Genomic DNA, 23,110 nt, shown 5'->3' with positions numbered 1-23,110 from the left:
TTTATACTTGTTATATATAAAGGTGAAAAAATGGCTAAGTCTCTGAAGTTTTTTTACATTCTAATCAGTTTTGTTTCCTTATATTTTGGTGTAGTTAACAGTCATCCATGTCTTAGTGACCACGATTGCTATATACAATATCCGAAGACTCCTTTTGGGCATATGGAGTGTTATAAAGGTTCGTGTAGGCCTATTTAAACCATGTTAAGGTAAAAAATATTTCTCCAATATGTGTAAGCATTTCATTTTGTTTGATCATTACAATACTGTTATTTTTATAATTTTTTCAATGTTGCAATTTATTTGAACGATTTAGAAGCATGTTAGATTTAATTTACTCACACACGCACACGCACACACACACATATAATAAAAAAAATGAGTACACAGGATAATGCAATAATACCAATAATGTGACACCCTAAATTCCACAATAATTTGTTTGGCATTTATAAACTTTTAACTCACATCAGACTATTAAAATTATAGATTTTCAAAAACTTTTTGAGACAAGGACATCACAACTTATACCTACAATTCATACTCAATTAATTGAAAAATTAATAATAAGAAAATTTGATTTTTCGACTAACATTTAAAAATTACAAATTTGAATACAAGTACTGAGCTTAAATAGAATAAACTAATCTCAACCCGATGTCACCTATCATAGTGGACCTTTTTTCTAAAATAACAGGCGACACAAGACAAGTCTTCATAGAAGGCATGTACTTGACTCCAGAAATCATAACCTATAGAACTGCAATTTCGCAACCTCATGGTCAAGCCAGCAAACACAAACAACGAAGGAGTGAGTTTCGAGAACATGTAATAGTATAAAATAAATAAGAAGAACACGCGAGAAATCAAGTCTAAACCATATCATATTACAAAATTCATAACCTTAAAAATATACTATATCCGCCAAATTCACATTAGTCAAGAAAATCATTACACATACGAATCAAAGCCTTCACAAACATAATGTCCCAATTCAATCCAAGATAGTCATAACATGATAGTCACAAATAATAATCAAGACAGTCAAGAACATATTCTAACAAGGTAATAAAAAACATTCATAATGGAACAGTCACAAATGACATTTTAGACACTCAATATCATACTCTCACGAAATAATCTACATCATTCATAATAACACAGTCACAATTCAAACAATGATATGCATGCTGTTAGACTCTAGACATGTCTTTATTTGGTACCATTTCTACTCCGAAGTACTTGGTTAGGAGGTCGATAGTGCTATGCCACCACATGATGGATGGACAATTCTAAAATGGTCGAGTCATTACAGACTATTCAAGATTGGCCGAGTCACTACAAACAATTCAAGATTGGCCAAGTCCTTACGGACTATTCAAAGTTGGCCCTGCCCTCATAGACCCCCACCTCAACCAGAGACAATATGTCTTGTTCATTAGTACTTCCTCAAACATTGGGTGCGTCAGACCCTACCTAGATGATGACAAAACACTCTGCTATGCCCTATACCTTATTGTTTAGTCCATATTCATCTAATAATCGCAATTCACAATGTGCACTTCACACTATTCGATCAAATTCATGAGTCTCAATCAGTCTCAGTAAAGTCACATCAGTTCAGTCATATATACTCATGATAACTAGCCAAAATTTTCAATCACATAATAAGTAATCCAGCAAGTATGATATGAAAGCAATATACATAATAGCTTCATACTAATTAATAGGGTTGCCAACATACATCTATACAACAATAACTATTAAAACATAACTTAGCAAGGATCAAATAATAAATAATATGTTCATCGTCTAAGGGATAATAAACATATGCTCATCACAAATTTCAAGCATCACAATCATTAATTACTACATCACTAAATAATCTCACATTAGACAACTAGTAACAATATATCACCACAAAAATAAAACTCACATCACAACTTTATTGCCCATCGAATAATTCAACATGAATACATCATCAAATTTATCCATAATATCAACTACCACACATTCGGCATAATTTAAATCAAACAACACCTTAATAAAGTTTCTAATTTCTCTTTTTTACCTCACACCTTCATGTTTGCACATTAACTTATTTATCTCTCAAGGGCTACAACCATCGCAGCAAGCCCCTAATGAATCATCGAAACTACGACATTCTCAATCATTCCACAATACACATGTTCATGAATCAAACATAGTGTCACCCATTACATCTAATCTCTCCCCTCGTTGGCATAGGATACCCCTTAGAAGCAAACACAATTTAAAGACAATCGATAAGGGTAATCAAGAATATTCATTCATTTCATATTATTCACATCCATCTGAATCAAATAAGGGTAATAAAAATATTCATTCATCTCAAATTAACATCTCATTCAACAAACTATATTCACATATAATATTTTCAACAACACATATTCATAGTCCAACCAATATCTCAATATCCATAGTCATCATATATATGTTGCATACCAAAAATTCATTTCAACAAGAGTCAACATCACATTTACATCAATTATCAAATAATTCATCAATCAGAGTCATTACAGCAAATCAAACATAAGCCCAACATAAAATTTATTCATGGCATCAATTACCACATACTCAGCATAATTTAAATCAATCAAGACCTTAATAATGTTTCTAATTACTGTTTTAATCTCCCATTTCTAAATTTGCACATTAATTAATTATTCTCTCAAGGGGCTGCAACCATCGCAGTGAGCCCCGAATCAATTTTGGAAATATGACTTTCCCGTTCGTCACAATCATTTTACACTCATGTACTCGAACTCTTCTCTCTCACCCCATGCCCAGATTGAAGCTTTAGCACTATATAAGAGAGCATAGAGGACTGGAAGTCATAATGAATCTGAATAACTGATAGAATACACGTTCATTCTTCTTCAACTACAAGTCTAATAACCCGCAAGGACAATTGAACAATCACCAAAAACCAATAATTATGGTTAACTTAACGTTTATACTTCTAAGGCTCTAAATGAATGTATTATTGTATGTTTAGTTCTTTCTATACATATTTTCATACCACTTTAAGTGACTTAAAGCTCATCCACCTCATATCTTTTTACATATTAATTATGTTGTGTGAATTATGTGTAAGTTATCCTTATGATATGACCGAGGAGGAGTGCTATTTAAGTGTGTTCATGATAATAAAGAGGAGAATTATTCTATCACATATATCATAGTGTTCTTGAAAGTTTGTTGGGTTATTATTTATGTTTAAACTGAGTTGTAAGGCTCTAAGATTATGACATCATGCCCGAGTTTAATAATATGGTCTCGATTTATTTTGTTGGTTCTTGAGAAAATATCACATATGTAATATTTGTTTTTAGGGATTACGTATGTCATTTTATTACGAGGGTAATTGTAAGGCTCTAATAAGCCAATATATTTTATTTGAAATTATGATATTTAGTTGTTATTTGTGGTCAAGGTGTGATATTTTATACTGCATGAAAAATTATTCATTCCAGACTTTTTTTTATTACCATTTATATAATTATATTTAATAGAGCTTATTCTACTCGTATTAAAATAATTACCTATTTTTTCATATAATTTCTATAATAATTTTTTGAGGGATTCTATAATAATTATTTTAAAACTTAGAGGGTACCATTATTGGCATCATAATATGGTCTATCCATCCATCAGCCCGATCTATGTTATGTGTCTGCTATGTTTTTGTTACTATGTGGTTTTTGTGTAATTGTTTGATAGTGTGTAATTTATTCCCCGCTTGTGATTTTTTTTTTTTGTAAACTTTGATACGGTATTTTTCATTGGCTTAGTTGCCTCATAGTGTTTCATCTTATATGGTTATCTTGTGTGTGGATGAAAGGAATGCTCGGGTTTTTCACCAAACAGAAGCTTCAATTAATCAATTGTTAGATAAAGTTAAGCAAGCTTCAATCTTACTGGTGGCTGAAAGCAAATCGTCCTAGTTTTGTTTTCTCCTATCATTTATGGTGGTTAAATTCTTTACCTTGCTTGGAAATTATTATGTAACAGGGTAGCTTTCTTTGTTGGTTTTTTCCTGTTTTTGTTCCCCGTTTGTTTTTATTTTTTTTATTGTAATTGATACTCTTTCAGCTGGGTTTTCGGCACACCTTATGCTGAAATCTTCAGGCTTTCAGTAATATATTTCATTTTAGCTTCTTAAAAAAATTGTGTAATAATTGTGTGTATATATATTTAACATGTAATTTTTAGTGAAATGTTTTTGTTACTCTGAAGTTTTGTTTAATTGCTTGATAGTGTACAATTTTTTTGCAGCCCTTTTGATTGACGAACATTTTGAAGTAATTATTTTGTGCTTGTTTATTTTAGTTTCATATCAACTATATATTTAATCACTTCAATTTGATCAAATGTGGTCCCTTTTGGGGTTCTATTGAGAGTGGCAAAGTCCACATAATGAAGTCCAAATCTTATATTGTAGGTTTAAATGTGTCATTGGTTCCTGCACTTTTTTTTTGTTTGACATTGGTCCCTGCACTTTTTTTTTGTTTGGCATTGGTCCCTGTACTTTGTAAAAATATTGCTATTGGTCCCTCTGTTAATTTTCTGTTAAAAAAAACACAAAACTAACGAAGTGCCACGTGGTCCAATCATTTCACACCATGTGGCACCAATATCAATATTTTTACAAAGTGCAGGGACCAATACCAATATTTTTACAAAGTGCATGGACTAATACCAATAGTTTTGTGTTTTTTTTTTTTAACAGAAAATTAACAGAGGGACCAATACCAATATTTTTACAAAGTGCAGGACCAATTCCAAACAAAAAAAAGTGTAGGGACCAATGCTAAAATCTGATGAAAGTGCAGGGACTAAAGATATATTTAAGCCTATAATGTATTCATGATTCCACTCAAAATTGTCTAGAAGAGACCACACAAAGTACCCTCTCACATCTGCACCTTTTCTGTGCACAAAATAACTTGTTTATTTTTGTACTACACAAACCAAAACAGTAGATGATTGTCCGACTTCTTTGCTAAGAAATCTAAGTTGGGAACATTTTAAAAAAAAAATTGAAAAATTGACCTAACAACATAAAGTTAAAAGTGGAAGGCGATTTGGTATTGATTCATGAATTTACTTTGTAAAAACCATTATTTTTTAGGCTAAAGTGCACTTTTCCCCCCTTAACTTTCAAAAACTTGCAATTTTGGTCCCCTAAGTACAGAAACTACAATTTTAGCCCCCTAAGATTTAGCCCCATTGTAACTTTAATCTTTTTGGTCAATTTTGACCGGTCAATGCATACGTGGCACGCCACGTGTGTAATTATTAAAATTTTAAAAAAATAAAAAATTCACATAATTATTTTCTGAATTAATAAAATAAAAAAGAAATCGAAAAATTAAAATAACCACAAAAATTGAAAGAAAAAAAACAGGAAAAGAAAAAAAACGTGAGTTCATGGAACAAGAATTGCAGCACTTCCAAGTTCCATTAATCAAATCACACAATATAACTTCTCTATAATTCCATTCAAATCATTCATCATCTTCTTCATAATTTCTGACTGCAATCATTCATCATACAATATAACTGCAATCGACGTCGAATCGCAAGAGAGTGGAAGATGGAATCAATTTCCAATGTTACGTCAAACTAGAAGAAAATTGGAAGAAAAGTCGTTCCAACATTGTGCACGGAGGCGACGGTGAGCTCCATTGAAGGAACCGAAGGCATTCTCTCTCTCCTCCATCAACAACAAGGAGGGAAGAACCCCAAAACCCCAAATCGATTTCAAATCTCTCTTCGCAAAATACGAAGTCGCTGGTTTTGTGCAGGATCGATTTTTGTTCTGCTGTACTTGTTTTCTCTGTTGTTTTTTTGCGGCTGCTTGCCTAGCTTTGTTGCCATTTGCTTTGCATTGTAATTGCTCCTTTGCCCTTTTAGAATTGTGCTCGGGTTTGCTTCTCTCATCATAGGCATCGATCACAGCAATTGTGCTTGGTTTTGATTTAGAATTGATCTATTAAGAGAAGCCCCATATCAATTTCATGAATAATCAAGCATATTGTAATCCAAAAAATTAGGGTTCTTTGATAGTAATGATAAAGAAGAAGATAGTTTTGAGGAAGAGGATGATGATAATTAGAAGGAAAAAATCACGTGCCACTCCAATACATCAATATGGTAGAAAATCCATAATCATTTTCTATTTTTTATTTTATTTTTTAATTTTTTTAATTCAAAAAATGATTATGTGAATTTTTTATTTTTTTTTAAATTTAATAATTACACACGTGGCATGCCACGTAAGCATTGACTGGTCAAAATTGATCAAAAGGATTAAAATTGCAATGGGGCTAAATCTTAGGGGGCCAAAATTGTAGTTTCTATACTTAGGAGGCAAAAATTGCAAGTTTTTGAAAGTTAAGGGGAGAAAAGTGCACTTTAACCTATTTTCTAATATAAAATAACATTAACCGGTCACTAAATCTTATGATTAGATTGAAGGATGACTTTTTTATATATATAAAAAAAAAATTGGGTTACTAACCTCATTTTTTTTACAAGTAGTTTAGTAATTAAAATTTCACCTCTTATAGATGAATAAATGGAGTGTTTAGGGTTCGAACCCCGACCCTTATACATTACAATATATCCATACCAATTGAGTTAAGTTCACGAAATTAACCTAACCTCTTTTTTTTAGTAGTGGAAGAAAAAAATGGAAGTTGGGTGTATTTTTAAAATATGGGTAGGTAAACCATACCTTATTGCTGTTGCTAGAGAATCCAAGTAACTACTCATGTACATGTACTCTACTCTTTTGACATCATTCAATTCATCTTCAGTGGTGGGGTGGGAATTCTCACTCGTCCGAAATCCTATGCAGGACAAATAAAACCTCATATTTAAGGGCATATTCAGTAATGGGATTGAATCAGTAAACTAGGGTTTATTATTACTTAATTACCATTTTTTGTAATGAATATTGGTACGTTGTTGTACCTTTCCTTTATATAAGTCACTATATTTTCCATTCCTTGTGGGTGAACATACAACCATGCAAGTGCAGTCTACAAGCATATTTTCACACCTTATAATGAATTAACATAACAATACATGGTTTACCAAAGTTGAACTTGCCATTTAGGTATAGCCGAGTGCAATATCATTTAAGTATGATGTAAAAAAATGATTTTACAACTAAGGAAGCCTTGGACCGACCCAGATTATGTGCATCTCCGGTGTACGAACGAAGGTGCATGTGCCATTTAGGTATAGTCGTGTAGTGCAATAGTATCATTTAAGTTTGATGTAAAAAAAAATGATTTTACAACTAAGTAACGAATATAAGCTCACCTGGTACTTAGTTCTGTACACATCAAATATTAGAGGCAGCAATAAAAGGCTCTCTCTCAGAATTCCCATAGCTACAATTACCAAATGAATCTGAGCAACGAGATGGTGGATACAAACCTGTTCTATATCCACAAATAACTGCAACATTGGGTTCATTAAATGTCACCCAATATTTCACTCTGTCTCCAAAGTATTTGAAGCATATATCTGCATAATACCTAAAATCTTCCTTGAAAATATAAATGTACGTAACATTTATCAAATAAGTTATGTCATGACTCTTTAATTTGTGCTGATAGGGTACATATGTACTTAATGAATTTCAGGACTTAGCCAACTTTTATATCTTTCCTCAAACGGTTCTATTCCTGAAATAAATAGGAATGAAAAGTTTAGAGAATGAAAATTACCCGAGCTACGTTTGGCGGAGCATTCGTTCATTGTCCGCGGAGGGGCGTGTTGGTGTATTGGGCCAGGTAATTCCATTCCTATTATTAATGAACCTTGGCTTAAAAATGGCAGATGCATAACAGGTAATTCTTGAGACAAATCCTCTTCACAATTTCACTGTTGCTAGTTTGATTGATACTGATGTCAAACAATGGAATTCCAATTTAATCCACCAACTCTTTAGTAATGCACAGGCTGCTGATATTTTGAATACCCCGTTAGTTCTTCATATACCTGCTGACAATTTAATTTGGAAAGGAGAGAAAAATGGAATTTATTCTGTGAAAAGTGCGTATAGGTTGTGTGTACAGGAGCTGATTGATGTTTCGCACTTGCGGCGTCCGGGCAATTGGAATGTCATATGGAATTTAAAGGCTCCACCAAAAATTCAAAACTTTCTTTGGCACGTATGTAGGGGCTGCTTACCAACCAGAGCTCAATTACAGTCTAAAGGGGTTGAATGTCCAGTCAATTGTGTGAGTTGTAATGCAATGGTGGAGGACTTGGCTCATGTTTTTTTCCACTGTCCTTTTGCAGTTCAAACTTGGCAAGTAGCAGGTTTGTGGCATACTGTCATGACAGAAATCCAGCAAAGCATCTCAGCTGAAGCTGCTATTTTCTCCCTTCTTCAGACTTTACACAATGAGTTACAACAAAGGTTTGCGGCCGTTTTATGGAGTTTATGGAAGCACCGCAATAACAAGCTATGGCAAAATGAAAACGAGACGGCTGCCCAAGTGATTTTTAGAGCTTAAAACCTTATGGAGGGTTGGGTATCGGTGAATACAACTTCGACTCATTCCTCGGTTTCACACGTTTCACGAGCAGATCAGCACGGACAGTCTGTACAGGAAAATGCATGTGTATGGCAGAAACCGCAGCAGGGTCGTTTCAAATGCAACATTGACGCCACTTTTTCCTCGTGTGGAACCGTACGGGTATTGGTGTTTGTTTGTGTGATGACAACGGCACGTATGTACTTGCGCAAACAAGGAGATTTCCCACACAACTTGCTGTTGATGTTGGAGAAGCCATGGGGCTGTTTCATGCCATTCAATGGTTAACAGACATGAAATTTGATAATGTGGACTTTGTGACCGATTCCAAAGTAACAGCAGAAGCTTTCAATTCACCACGAAACGACGTAACGGAGTTTGGTACATAATTACGGCATGTCGGAACCTGTTGTTCTCACATTTTGCAAACTCAAGGGTAGAGTTTAGTCGGCGAGAAGCGAATGTGACAGCTCATATTCTTGCGGACGAGGCCATATTCTCAGCTAGTCCCATAATTCATTTCAATGTACCCGATTGTATTGACTCTGTTATTACTAATGAAATGTTATAAGCATATTTTCTTTCAAAAAAAAAAATTCACTTGTAAAATAGTGCCAATATGTGGATGACACATGGAACAAAAATAATTGTTATACAAAAGGCTGCACCAATTCTTTGCCGTTGCATTTGAATATGAATTGGATCCAACGACTTTTATTTTGTGGCGTCCGTGGTTCGAACCCCGAACCTTCCATATATATGCATTGTCCTTACTAACTAACTGAGCTAAGCTCACGGGGACGGATCTAACAACTTTACAACAACTATATAGATTTGGAGTTTAAATAAAATGACCTCTGTTGACAAGTGTGTCAATTAGTCAATTATAGTAATCGATACCGGCCCAGTTCACCTCCCAAATCTACCTTCTGGAATAAATTTAAAAGGCAAAGTTAGACCGGAAAATTTAAATAGATATTTTAAGTTGTTATTATTACTAGGGTTATCTAAGTTTTGGTCCCGAAAAATATAGAGAATTTTGATTGTAGTCCCTAATGAAAAAATGGGATATTTTCATCCTCGGAATTTTTTGTTTGTTTTGTTTTTAGTCCCTAATAACCAATTTATGTTTATATTAATGTCAAAATTTTGACTCTTTTATGTTCAAGATGTGTTCATATTATATCGATTTATTGTCTTCAACCCTAATAGGTCCATCTTATGCTCAACAATGTCAAGAACATGTCAAAATTGTATCCATTAGGGACCAAAAGCAAAACAATTTTTTTTGTGAGGATGAAAACATACAATGTTAAAATCAAAATTCGCTATAAATACAGGGACGAAAATATTTTGGTGCTTCATCTACACCCACTGAAAGTGGTTCTTCCCTCTTCTCAGCACCGTTCTCTGCTCAACAACAACCGCAACAACAGCGAAATTCATTCTTTCAACTATCACTCTTTCAGCACATAAAGCCTTGTTTTGGATTTCCATCATGGTTTGCAATTGGAGGTATTCTTTTCGTAGTTTTACTCTAAAGTATAACATTTTTTTTTATGTATGTTGACTAATTATTATTTAACATTAGATATTGAAGATGAACAAGGAGTCTTGGCTAATGGATAGAAATAGGGATCACTATATCTTGTAAGAAAGTATAGTGCGCCCACCAAGTTGTATGGTTTGAACATGTTTCAAGGTCTTGTACGTCTAATAACTCTTACATGCCCAATCATTGATTTATTTATAAAAACTAAAGTAAAACAAATCAAAATTTGATAAAATAACTCTAAAGTGACTCTTAAACGCTACTAAGAACAATATAAGATTGGTTGTTATCAATATATGAGTATAATTTCACTCATAAAAATATATAATGAAAGGTTCTTGATAAAAATGAACTCTAATTACAAGAAAAGTAGTTTTTTTTTAATATGTTCTATGAGCTAAAAGGTACAAATATGATTCGTCTCTATACTTTAAATACATGAGTGAAAGGATATTTGCAACGGTTGCTGACTTTTGTAGTCTTACAATGGTTGTGGGATTTTTTGGCTCGTGTATTTTGCATATAATTTTTTTTTTAAAAAATTGTTTGTTTATTTGGTGTTTATAAACTTATAGGCCATAACTTATTTGTACCAAAAAAAAGTAATGACTTATTGATCACACACATATATGAGAGGACACATCGATTGTTCATAATGCATAGTTTAGCAGTTTAAGAAAATTCTTCCAATATGTTTAGAATTCGTAAAAATAATAATAATAAATGATGATGATCATAATAACAAGGGTTAATAGATCTTTACCCCTCTGTAATATAGGTCATTTCCGGTTTTCCCTCCTGTAAAATTTTTTTTTTTATTTACCCCCCTGTAGTTATTTTTTGTTTTGATTTACCCTCCTAATAGGCCAAACAAAAACGAAAAATTCTTAAAAAAAAAAATGGTTTTTGTTTGGCCTATTAGGGGGTAAATCAAAACAAAAAATAATTACAGGGGGATAAATCAAAAAAAATATTTTACAGGAGGGAAAACCGAAAATGACCTATATTATAGGGAGTAAAGACCTGTTAACCCTAATAACAACAACAATGACAAAAATTGACATGCAATTTTGATAGTCCTAAAGAAATTAGTTAAGGAAGCCAACAATATGGATTAGGATTCTTTCAAGTTGGAAAAAAACTTGAGGAAACAACTTGGAAATCTAGACCATTGAAATTTCAAAAGGAGGGTGATATTGAAATTTGGAAAAAAGGGGAGAAAAGTCATTTAAGAGTTGAGATATAAAAGTTGAGAAAACAATATAGAGAGAAGCCAAGTGGATCCGTTTTGAAAAGTAGTTTTTTTTTTTTTTTGAAAGGACCGTTTTAAAAAGTAGTTGTTTTGCATTAAAAACAATGATTTTTTAATTTCTAATTTGTTGAATTCAACATTTTCAATAGAATATTTTTATATTTGATTCTTCAACCAATATTCTGAAGACACTCTTTAATATGTTAAAAAAAATGTTACTTGACCATCAATATTTTTTTCCGACACCGTATATTTGGACTTAAAAAACTATTTACTTATTCAATAATTCAATTAACAAAAATATTAAAATTGTTGGCATGGAATAGGGATTCGATTCTAGACTCCTCAACTTCCATGTGTGAATTCATAATAATTCGATTTTTTGGTGTTTTGATTTATGAATGTTTCATTAGATTTAGGTGTTATATTTAATTTATATTAAATATAAGTTTGTTTATACTTTATAGTATTATTAATATACTAATTTGTTCAAAAAATAATCAAATATCGATACCGTTATTTATCATATACCATTATACGCTATCCCACTTTTACGGTCGGGCGCTACCCACCATTATTTGGCTATAGAGCTCTAATAAAGCTCAAAAAATTATCAAATTAGTTAATTATGCATGCTACAAATATAACAAGTTTAAATTTTTTATGGGTGTAAATTGAAAGTCTACATGTGTGTGTATATCTATCTATAAACACACACACCAAAAAAAAATATGTGTTGCCTTAATAGTATAGATTAAAACTATTTGCATGATAGTTTTATAGGGACTGAAATATTAGAAATTGTAGAGATTAAAAAAGTAAATATAAAAATATATATCTAAACTTAAAAGATATTTAATATTTTCAAAATTATTTATATGTTTTTTCTAGATTACCTTTGAAGAATGGTGGGTAATTTACCCACCAACTAATGAAAATGAGCAATTTGTTGGCGGGGTCAATATAGTTCATGGATACCACTTAAAAATGTGTTTATGTGGCTAATGTGTATTGGTTTGGGTAAATTACCCACCATTCTTCCATAGATACCCTAGTTGTCACCTTATTATAGACATAGACATACTAAAACACGGATATTTACCTGTTCTTTTTTGAAATAAACACAGATATTTACTTAATTATCACAATATTCTATAAAATACAAATCTGAAAGATTATTTTCATCTTTTCTTTTATCAAACACATATATTGTATTGGATCCAAACATTTTTTTCTTCTTTGAAAGTAAAACCATCTTTCATTGTTCATCACACTTGAGCATAGCTAATGCCTGCCAGATTCTTGTGCTCTGAAATGAAATTTTTGTACCAAAATGCTGACCCTCTTGGGGTTCTATTGAGAGTGGCAAAGTCCACATGATGAAGTCCAAACCTTATACTGTATCCATGATTCCACTCAAAATTGTCTAGAATAGACCACACAAAGTACCCTTTCACATCTGCTCCTTTTCTGTACACAAAAGTAACTTATTCGTTTATTGCAATGTTCCTACCAACTGAAGTATGCTAAAGCAGGACAACAACCTCTTTTTTCTAGTAATGGATAGGTATGCCAATACCTTATTGCCGTTGCTAGAGAATCCAAGTAACTACTCAAGTACTCCACTCTTTTAACATCGTTCAATTCATATTCAGTGGTGGGGTAAGAACTCTCACTCGTCCCAAATCCTACGCAAGACAAATAAAACAACATATTTTATGCAAGAGAAATAAAACAACAGATCTAAGGTTCATTGTTACTTACCATTTTCCGTAATGAACATTGGAATGTTGTTGTACCTGTCCTTTATGTAAGTCACTATATTTTCCATTCCTTGTGGGTGAACATAAAACCATGCAAGCGCAGTCTACAAACATTATTTGACACTTAATAATTAATTATATGTAACTCACAATACAAAATTAAAAACAATGTTTAGAAAATAGTATCGAATCGGTTGGTTCAACCATTTGAACTGAAAATTGACCAGTTTGATCTCGTTTGTATCGTAGTCTAGTTGAACTGGTCGAACGTAGTTGGTTCAATTGTTTTTTTTATTTACTTTATTTAAACATAGTTGAATCGATTGAAACAAGTTAACTCTGATTTGAAAGTCTCATTGATTCGATATCCTGTCCGTTTTTTTTTTTTTTTTATAAAAAAAAAAATGTTAAAAGCTATGAAATATAATACCGGTTCTCCAATACTCTTGTCATTCATTTGTGCAGATGTGAGAGCAAAACCCTCTGTCTTTGAAGACCCTTTTCCTTGTTCACATGCAGAGAAGATGCAATCTTTTACATAATAACTTGTATAGTGATTTATTCCAATGAAATCTAATCCATTCTTGAATTTTTCTTTATCATATTTGGAAAATACTAGGAGGTCAGGTCCTAATATTTCATGCATTTCTGCTGGATACTTTCCTAGTATTATTGGGTCCAAAAACCTGCATTTCTCCATAGTGGACTCAGTCACAAGCTTAGCTATATATATAACTCATCAAATTAACAAAAAATAAATCAAGCATTTACCAATTCATGTAAAATGATTGAGCTCTCTCAGCAGCTAACTTGTCTTCCGTAGAGTTGCTAAATGGTTCATACCATATAGCATTCATAGCAATTCCAATTTTTCCTCCCTGATTTTTCTGATATTTGAGCAATACATTAATTAATTAATATATAGGTAGCACCCCTAGTGCTTTCTCATAAGTATTTCATTAAGGTTTAAGGGTGTTCAATTAGAAGATGAATGATCAAATTTAATATAGTTAAAAGACCTATTTACAACATCGAGGGCCACTCTACTCTAGCTTAGCCCTTGGGCCGACCCTCATTACGCGCATGTGCCATTTTAGTATAGTCGAGAGTGGGATTTCATTTAAGTTTTTACAACAAAGTATCACCTGGTACTTGGCTCTGTACACATCAACAGCAGCCAGATGTGATAAGATGATATTAGAGGCAGCAATAAAAGGCTCTCTCTCAGAATTCCCATAGCTACAATTACCAAATGAATCTGAGCAACGAGATGGTGGATACAAACCTGTTCTATATCCACAAATAACTGCAACATTGGGTTCATTAAATGTCACCCAATATTTCACTCTGTCTCCAAAGTATTTGAAGCATATATCTGCATAATACCTAAAATCTTCCCTGAAAATATAAATGTTACATTCATTCAACTTGTGTTTCCATATGTTAATAATAGGGTACATGTACTTACTGAATTTCAGGACTTAGCCAACTTTTATATCTCTCCTCAAGTTCTTGAGGAATGTCATAATGTGTTATTGTGACAAAAGGTTCTATTCCTGAAATCAATACAAGTTGAAAGAATGGAAATTATTAACAATAGAAAGAATTGCATTATACAAAATTTCTATAAGACTTTGCATAGTCGTTGGATCCGATCGTATTAAATATGAATCAGATCTAACGTCTTGCAAATTAAACGACCTTTATCGACAAGTGCGTCAATTAGCCTGTTATAGTAATTGATACCAGCTCTATTCACCTTTCCAAATCTACCTTCTGCAATAATTTCAAAGACAAAGTTAGACAATGAAATTTAATTTGATTTGTTTATTATATTTTTTGTTATTATTGAAATACGTGCTTGGTAGAATTCTGGCCCATGATAATGAAAAACGATAACTGTTGACTCCAGTATGTTCCATTAGGTCCACATCTTCCTGTTTTCAATTTAAATAACAAAAATAATAATTAGCTTTCATGGTTGAAAAAGAAAGATTAATCATACATTTTGATGCTGATGAGTTGTATAAACACAGTAGTATGCATTTGATTCCTAAAAAAAAGTAGTATGCATTTGTCTGAAAAATAAAAAGTGTGCAACAAATAAAAGTTTTTTCAGAAAATAATTGTACTTCTCTAATAGGGAAACAAACAAGGTAGAAAAATCATTTGCAATGATAGATGTAGGGTATTTTTAGTGTGAAAGTAACATATTCATATGCGTGATAATTACATGACAGGTATATATTGAGCCATAACACCGTCCATTTTCATCTTTTAAAAAAAAAATTTAAAAAATAATACTATTAAATTAAAAAAAAGTTAACAAGTGTTTAAAATTATATTTTTTTAAAGGTATTAACTATTTGTGGAACCCTTGACATATGCATTTAGGAAATACTTAAATAAATACCTCTCATGACCATTAACTTAGATGATTATAACTAGTTAATCATTTAAGTTTTTTACGTGATAAATTGAAACCTTAAGTCATTTTTTTATCCAACTTTGTTAAAAGTGTTTACGTAATCATTTAACATTGAAATGACAGGTCAAAAAGTGTTTATGACACCAAACATGATTACCTAACATGTTATCTTCTTATTGATTACGATTTTAAACCTAATTTTACAGATAAATATTTTAAGGTGAATAAATGGGACGTTCGGGGTTCGAACACCGAACTATACATAAAATAATATATATGGTGTCACTTATTAGTGTCAAAAAGAAAAAGAAAAAATGGTGGAACTTATTCTTTATTTTCCATCTGAATCTTTTCTTATCACAAGGGAACCAACTTAGACACAAATTAGACAACCTGATAACGATGGTAATGATCAACAGCAACATCCCCATTAGTTCCATCCAATATTGTTCCTGAAAGCAACTGCATGTGAGAGTCGAGTGATATATATATATATATATATTTTAAAGTTAAATAAGTTTTTCTTCCAATAGTGAATTTCGTTTTTAATTCTTAAAAAAAAAAGTTGACATGTTTTGATTCCTATAAAAAATTTCAACACATAATTTTAATTTTTGTTAAATTAAAATTTATTTAATTATACTTTTTTAACTTGCAATAAATTAAATATAAAAAAAAATTAAATGTCAAAATTTTAAGATAAAAGTAATAAATAATTGGATCTAAAAATTAAATTTTGAACTATATTTTGTGGAGGGACCTTATATAATGTTCTAAAGAAGTTTATAAAAAATTGTTCAAAAATTTAAAAGTTTTACCATAATTAAACAAATTTTAAATTATGGTCTTGCTAACTGGTGTCCTCAAAGCAATGATTAAGGAAATTAAAAGTAGTAGTTTTGCATTGAAAATTACAACTTTTTTACTTTTATAAAATTAAATTCAACACTTTTCACCATTTTTCAAGAAATTATTTCTATTTATGTTCTCTTTAGCATTTCCCTTTAAATTAAAAATGACTAAAACTACGTACATGCTAAAAAATTCTTTAGGGACAAAAATATTTTACTTTTATTTTTATTTTTATAAGGATTAAAAACAAAATTAACTATATTTATAGGAACCAAAAACTTATTTAACTCCATGTAAGAGAAAGTATAAGGAACGTTTTCAATCAGACATCCTAGTTGATGAATATAAATTATATAATCCAAACCTGTTTTATGAGTGAATACATCCCAGTTATTTAGTCCCTTACCATCACTCAAGAATGCTCCTTCAAACTGCAAAATAAACAATTAGGCAATGTACAAATTACACATTTATATAAAAGAAAATGTCTTAATTGGACATAATGGTCATATATTCTAGTGAGGAATAAGTGAATTATCTCTTTCGTCTACAACCTTTACGACATAATCTCTAAAAATAAAGATTGTCAATCAATTTAATTCACCCACCAATAAAATCAATCAATTTTCAATTATAAAATAGATACCAATGAAAGTCCTAATCAACGTGCGAACTCTCACCTATTCCAACTTTAAATTGATTGAAAACTTTAAATTTAAATTAAAGATTGATTTATCGTTCCATAAAATTAAAAGATCGAATTATTCAAACTCTACAATTTTGAGTATCAATATTCACTCGATAAGATAAGTTTGCTAGCTAAAATAACCTGATAGGAAGAAGATGCAGTTCCAAAGAGGAAGTTACGTGGAAATAGGGATGAACTTAAATTATTTTCTAAGGACACAAAACCACATGATCCCATGAAAATGGAGAAGATAAAGCTTAGTACAAAGAGGACATGAAGAAGAAGTTGGAATGGAAGCTCCATATGTTGTGTGTGTTTGTGTGAGTGATCAAGACATTATATAATATGATTGAGTGATCAAATTTTGCAAGTTGCTTGGACCGTTGACAGTGACCTGACACTGACCACAATCATTGGTATATCCCTATTTGGAGGATACATTGATTTTTTCTGGTTACATGAGGATGTATTGCTTTATACACATTTTTTTATGGGGGGTAGATTGAATATGATTCATTGAATTGAAAATGAATATGATGAATTCATTGAATTGAAAAGTTACAACCTTAAACTTATATTTGAACCCAAGTAATTAAATGGATAAAAGGGGAAACTAATTACAGAAGTGAGTTACATGTAATTGACGGTTAACTTTTTTTTAACTTATGATTAGGAGTGTTCAACTAAATAACTTGAACGATCTAAAATAAAATCATAAAGCGATAAAAAACGAAAACCACAAAAAAAAATCAAATATTTTTTTATTATATGTTTGAATGTTGTTTTGTAAAAAATATTCGGATCGAATTTCGTAAAATTAAGTTTTAATACTTATATGTATGTTGTATTTCAGAGGAATCGATAGAGGCAAGTACAATCAAAGAGAGGGACCAAGAACAAAGAAATGGTCCATCAAAGAAGAAACAATCAAAAAAAATCATCATACCATAACCAGCAACTTCAAATCTTCCTTCAATAAGACTTTTTCTTCCTTTGAGGGGGTCATTTCTTCAACGCATAAAAATAATTAGATTTTAAAACCCAAAGGTCGATCCCATTAAATTTCCTCAAAGTGTATTGAGCACAATATCGAAAGAGTATCATCAAGTTGTAACAAATGACATTGTCATAGGCGGAGGCATTAGCCCGAACTCAATCGATACTTTCTTTATATTAAATTCAACCCAATAACCTATTAACCTACTTAAAAAAAAATGGACAAACTCAAATATTTTTCACAAGCGCACAACAAAAGTCATCCGATGATGTTGATTATTCAAACATTCACCGCAAAGAAGTTTCAGAAAGGTCACTTACCTCCTAATTTTATTTAGCACACTATTGATATGTTATATTTCACCTCTCTTATTTCAAATTGTACTTTTGTTGATTTAATGACAGACCTCTTTTATTTTTATTTATGATTATTTATCTATACTATGACAATTCAAATAATAACATAAATAATATCAAAATAGTTATTTTTTTTGTTGGTGGCCGAGGTTTGAACCCCAGAACTTGGGTATAATATGCATTGTCCTTACCAATCGAGTCAAACTCACGAGGACAAAGATATGCATAGTTTGTTACAATATAAAGGTGCAAAATATATATATATATAAGTATAATATTTTAGGCATCTATACTTGTACTTTTATTTAAAATCAAAATTTTATAAAAATAATTATACGTATTATGCAACACTAAAATAAAATTATACGCATTAGCGTAACAAAAAAACAGACAGACGGACATAAAGTATTACTCTAAACGCTAATGTGTATATGTATATATTTCATAAAAAAATACCATTTATAATTTTTAAACGTTAGCGCAATAAAAAGAGCGGAAAAAAGTGTCTGTCTTTTCGCTAGTATATATTATATCATATGTGAATTTTTGGCTGTGCCACTTGACATTGTTTTGCCGCAAAACTATTGCTGCAACAATATCCAACAACACTCTGAAAGTATTGAGCTTGAACACCAAAGAGAAAGTATCATATAAATCTATCCCAGCTTGTTGTGTATAAGCTTTTGCAACCAAACGTGCCTTGAAATGACCCATTGACTAATCAAGTTTATGGTTAACCTCGTACATCTTTCTACAACCAATACATTTGGAGAAACCTTTGTATTATGATCTAATGATTTATATCAGAATGAATTCTTGTATGTTGTTTATGTAATCTCTATTCTTAATGCTTTTTATCATTTGGCCTCTCTTAAATTGATTTACGATTCAAAATTTGAAACGTGAGTGGAATTTTTGAATGCTTGTGATTAAATATTATTCTCTTCATAGTCTAATAAAACCATACTTAATCTTAATTTTACATCCAGTAATAGATTAAGGGTTATCTTAAGGCTAAAGGTTTAATCACAAAGAAATTAGGACTATACATCGTTTAATTGGTAACGACATAAGAATTAATTCAGTGTGTAGAGTCCGATAAATAGTACACAGTTTTCAAGTCATATTCATCCCTGACATTTTTATTCTAAATAATTTACAATCAAACTTTAGATGTTAAACATGATCCTTGAGTTCAACACTCAATCTTACCGTTTTAATTTTACTACTTACACGATCATGTACACTTGCAAAAATTACCACCACTAACTCTCCTAGGAGGTGAAAGTGAAGGTTGTGCAGAAATAGGGTCAGAGGTAGGGAATGCAAGAAGTGCTGCAGGTACAAAATCAAGGGTAGGGATAGTTAGAAGTTATGTGAGGACAAGGTGTGCAAAATAGGTTTAGAGACAAGAGTATGTGAAACAGGTTCAGAGAAAGGTTGAGGAATAGGTGCAGGGATGGAAGTGGAAACACCAGCAGGAAGAATCTAATATGTGATTATGAGATGGAAAAGAAAAATTACAATTTTTCAAGAGGACAAATTTGACATGGAGAAGAAGTAAAATCTTTCTACAAAGTAAAGAAAATTTTATTGCTTAAAAGTTTGAGAATTTTGTCAAATACTAACCAAATATAATGTGCCATAAAGTGGCATCACTTCAAGAAACAACAAAAGAATTTGAAAAGGAATTACATATATTGATGACTGGATTTTGACAAACAGAGAAAGTATGTACATCATCATCTGGCAATACATGTAACAAATTTTTGGAGTGAGAAGCTCCTTAATATTTGTTGTTTTTTGTTTTCTTGCTTTGTAGTATTGTTTTCCCTCTCATCAAACAATATCATTATATCAATTCAAAGCTGTGTTGGTGCTTGATAAATGATAATGTTCAATGGAAACGATTTTACCTTATTTTACAACAGATTTTAATTTCAAGAGATCTTTCCTTATACTTTCACCAAGATGTACCCAGCTGTAACATATCATTCTTACTGAGAGCAGTTCATTCTTCATTACTCTCTAACATCTACTTTTATCACATTCTTTTTAATAGTTAAAAATCATATTGATTCAACCAAATTATATGGATCCATATACATATTACAGACCCATATAAATTTTAATCCGACGAAAGAGAATGTGTTGCTAAAATTATTGTTTTTTGTTATATGAAACCTATTGAAAACTCATATTCTTTTATACATAAAAACGATATTACAAACCATTACGATGGCCTCAAAGAAAATTCCTATTGACAACATAATACACTCTAATTCACATCATAATACACTCTCTATTTAAGATCATAGTCCTCCTAATCATAGTATACCCTTAGAGCTCCAACTGTGAATCATCGTTCCCATGTGTTCGATAACAGCTTCAAAACCGCAACCTTAATTCTGTTTTGCCTGCTCTTTCAAAGAATCAACAGAAATTGTGTTAATTAATTGCATCCCTCACATAATGTTTCAATATCAAACAAGATATTAGACACACACACACACATAAAATAGAACATTCCCAAAGTATAAAGATCAAGTACATAATTTCGAAGGAAATGAGAATTCACCTGTGAATAGATGAAGGTGCCAAGAATTGCAATGGCAGCTCCAAGAGCATTGATGGGTTGAAGTGGTGTGTGAAAGATAATGATGGAAGAGACTATTACAGAAATTCTCTTCATTGTATTTCCTATGCTAAATGTTAAGGGAGAAATCTGATCAAGAGACATGTATGACACTTGATTATATAAATGGTAGAACACACTTTGAGCAACCACCCACCTATAAACATAAAAAAAAATTCAAATCATTATCAAATTAAAGCGTTTCGGAATAAATTTGAACTAGTAGTATATCACTTAACAAAATCAAACTTTTATCACTGAGCTGACACGTAAATTCGTAGATTGTGCTTACCAGACAAAATTCGGACCAATTTGAGACACAGCTGTTTGCCAGCCTGCAACCCAAACTTTAGGACCCTCCACAGCAATTGCAAAAGGTGTGAGAATTAATAGTGACAACATTGAAAGACAAGCATAATAGTTCATTCCACTAACACTCATTCCATTCATTCCTTTCTTTGAGAATATATTCCTAAATACAAATGCCAAATTTGATATCATAGCTCCCATAAATCCTGAAACAAGAATTGATTCATTTAGAGTATTGATATTGAACTTTATATTTATGTGAATAATTGTTTGTGATCTTATTCCTACCAATCATATTGAAATTGAGTTCTGTTACAGCAGCTAGTGCACAACCACCAATTATTGGCAACAATGAGAGGTAAACTGGCATAGGGAATGCTTCTCCAAGCAAGAATCTTGATACTAGCACACTGAAAGCTGGTTCTCCACTCTTGATGATGTGAGTGAATGAAACTGCTACTTTGGACATACTCACAGTTGCAGCAACATGCCCAATTGTGTGTGCCACAGCTACCTACATAACCAAATTTGAAATTTCTTAGTTATAACTTAAGATATGAAACTAACTGAATGTAACTATGTATGTCATGTCGGACACTGACATTTCACGTCAAAGTTGCGTCCGACACTACATCGATGCCAGAAGTTACATTCAAAATTTTCATTTTTCTCAAACGTGTGTCAGACATGTGTCAGCGTTTGATGTATGTGTTAGCGTTTCAGTAGTTGACATGTGTCTGACACCGGATACGTCTTCAATCTCGTGCTAGTAAAAAGTGAAAATAATTAGAATGAAAAGGAAATGTGGTGATTTTTCTTACAGGAAAAAGAGCTTTCCAGAAATCCAAGTTAACTTTTGGGGCCTCAGCAACCCTAGTAGCCCATGAAATTAACATCATGAGAGAACCAGCAGCTAAGGACAAAGTGGAAGTAAGCCAAGGGTAAGGAAAAGCATTCAAAACTTTCTTGTTGTATATGTTGAAAACAACATTCAAAGCCCACCAAGTAGCAAAATACAATCCAATCTTAAGCTTTTGAGCTGCTTCTTCACTAGGAAGTTCAATGTTAATCTCTAGTGGTCTTGATCTATCAGCCTCATAGGCTTGACATTCTGTCACATTCTTTCTTTTGGGTTTTGTTAGCAATGCAAAATTTTGAGTGGATGAAAGGTAGAGAGGTTTCTTGGAAGAGAGTAAAGGGAGACTCATGTTTTGTTCAACATTTTGAATGGTTGGTAGAATTGAAAATTGAGACCTTGGAAGTGGAAGCTTTGTGCTTGTGAAATTAGAGCTGGTGAACGATGATGTACTTGTGCACTTGATTGAAGATATCATGATTCTTGGTTTGTTTGAATGTTGTGTAGTGTGACAAAATAAATGAATGAACACTATGTTGGTAAAATTGATGTGTTTGTGTCTTTCTGTATTGTACTAAGTTGTTGATGGAATGGTTGCAACCTTGGGACAATATATATAGGTGGAACGTGGATTCGCATGTTTTGTCACAACTCACAAACCGCATAGGAGTAATTGAGAACTAAAAATCTTATTACTACAAGACAGTTTTTCTCCTCAACTACATTATGCCAAATTGAATTTTCAACATGGCAATAATCACCCATCAATTCTTGCTCTTGATAGCTTGTTAGCAAAATTTAATTATGTATAAGTTGATTTTA

The 23,110-nt window shown here is 31.8% G+C and overlaps 3 protein-coding genes and 1 long non-coding RNA gene across 5 annotated transcripts; 1 reads left to right on the top strand and 3 right to left on the bottom strand.

Annotated features, from left to right (window-relative positions):
* LOC120578133 (uncharacterized) lies at positions 1–4,277 on the top strand. Its single transcript, XR_005644073.1, has 2 exons — positions 1–209; positions 3,884–4,277. It is a non-coding gene; the product is annotated as an uncharacterized lncRNA (long non-coding RNA).
* Positions 4,278–4,362: 85 nt separating this feature from the next.
* Positions 4,363–7,521, bottom strand: LOC25486120 (probable inactive beta-glucosidase 14). The gene is made up of 5 exons (XM_024776885.2): positions 7,375–7,521; positions 6,986–7,088; positions 6,782–6,896; positions 4,907–4,972; positions 4,363–4,483 (listed from the first exon to the last, which is right to left on the bottom strand). Exons 1-5 carry the CDS (start codon positions 7,519–7,521, stop codon positions 4,363–4,365), a joined length of 552 nt encoding a protein of 183 aa, XP_024632653.1.
* Positions 7,522–12,501: 4,980 nt separating this feature from the next.
* LOC25486119 (beta-glucosidase 47) lies at positions 12,502–17,458 on the bottom strand. 2 transcript variants are annotated; one of them, XR_003009418.2, is made up of 12 exons: positions 17,277–17,458; positions 16,812–16,878; positions 15,989–16,047; positions 15,029–15,104; positions 14,869–14,943; positions 14,636–14,723; positions 14,313–14,565; positions 13,939–14,054; positions 13,598–13,853; positions 13,204–13,271; positions 12,984–13,092; positions 12,502–12,874 (listed from the first exon to the last, which is right to left on the bottom strand). XR_003009418.2 is itself a non-coding variant. In XM_013607320.3 (12 exons), exons 1-12 carry the CDS (start codon positions 17,436–17,438, stop codon positions 12,673–12,675), a joined length of 1,566 nt encoding a protein of 521 aa, XP_013462774.2. In that variant the 5' UTR covers positions 17,439–17,458; the 3' UTR covers positions 12,502–12,672. The 2 variants fall into 2 exon arrangements, 1 of the variants encoding a protein (XP_013462774.2); XM_013607320.3 differs by having other exon boundaries at positions 13,169–13,271.
* A 3,208-nt stretch (positions 17,459–20,666) lies between these two features.
* Positions 20,667–22,902, bottom strand: LOC25486118 (glucose-6-phosphate/phosphate translocator 2, chloroplastic). Its single transcript, XM_013607316.3, has 5 exons — positions 22,254–22,902; positions 21,721–21,946; positions 21,416–21,638; positions 21,067–21,280; positions 20,667–20,905 (listed from the first exon to the last, which is right to left on the bottom strand). The coding sequence occupies exons 1-5, from the start codon at positions 22,764–22,766 to the stop codon at positions 20,891–20,893; spliced, it is 1,191 nt and encodes a 396-aa protein (XP_013462770.1). The 5' UTR covers positions 22,767–22,902; the 3' UTR covers positions 20,667–20,890.
* Positions 22,903–23,110: the final 208 nt, after the last annotated feature.

This window comes from Medicago truncatula, chromosome 2 (assembly GCF_003473485.1).
Source record: "Medicago truncatula cultivar Jemalong A17 chromosome 2, MtrunA17r5.0-ANR, whole genome shotgun sequence".
NCBI classification, from domain to species: Eukaryota; Viridiplantae; Streptophyta; class Magnoliopsida; order Fabales; family Fabaceae; genus Medicago; species Medicago truncatula.
Note: the sequence above shows the minus strand (reverse complement) of the source record. Positions and strands in the feature narration are given on the sequence as shown.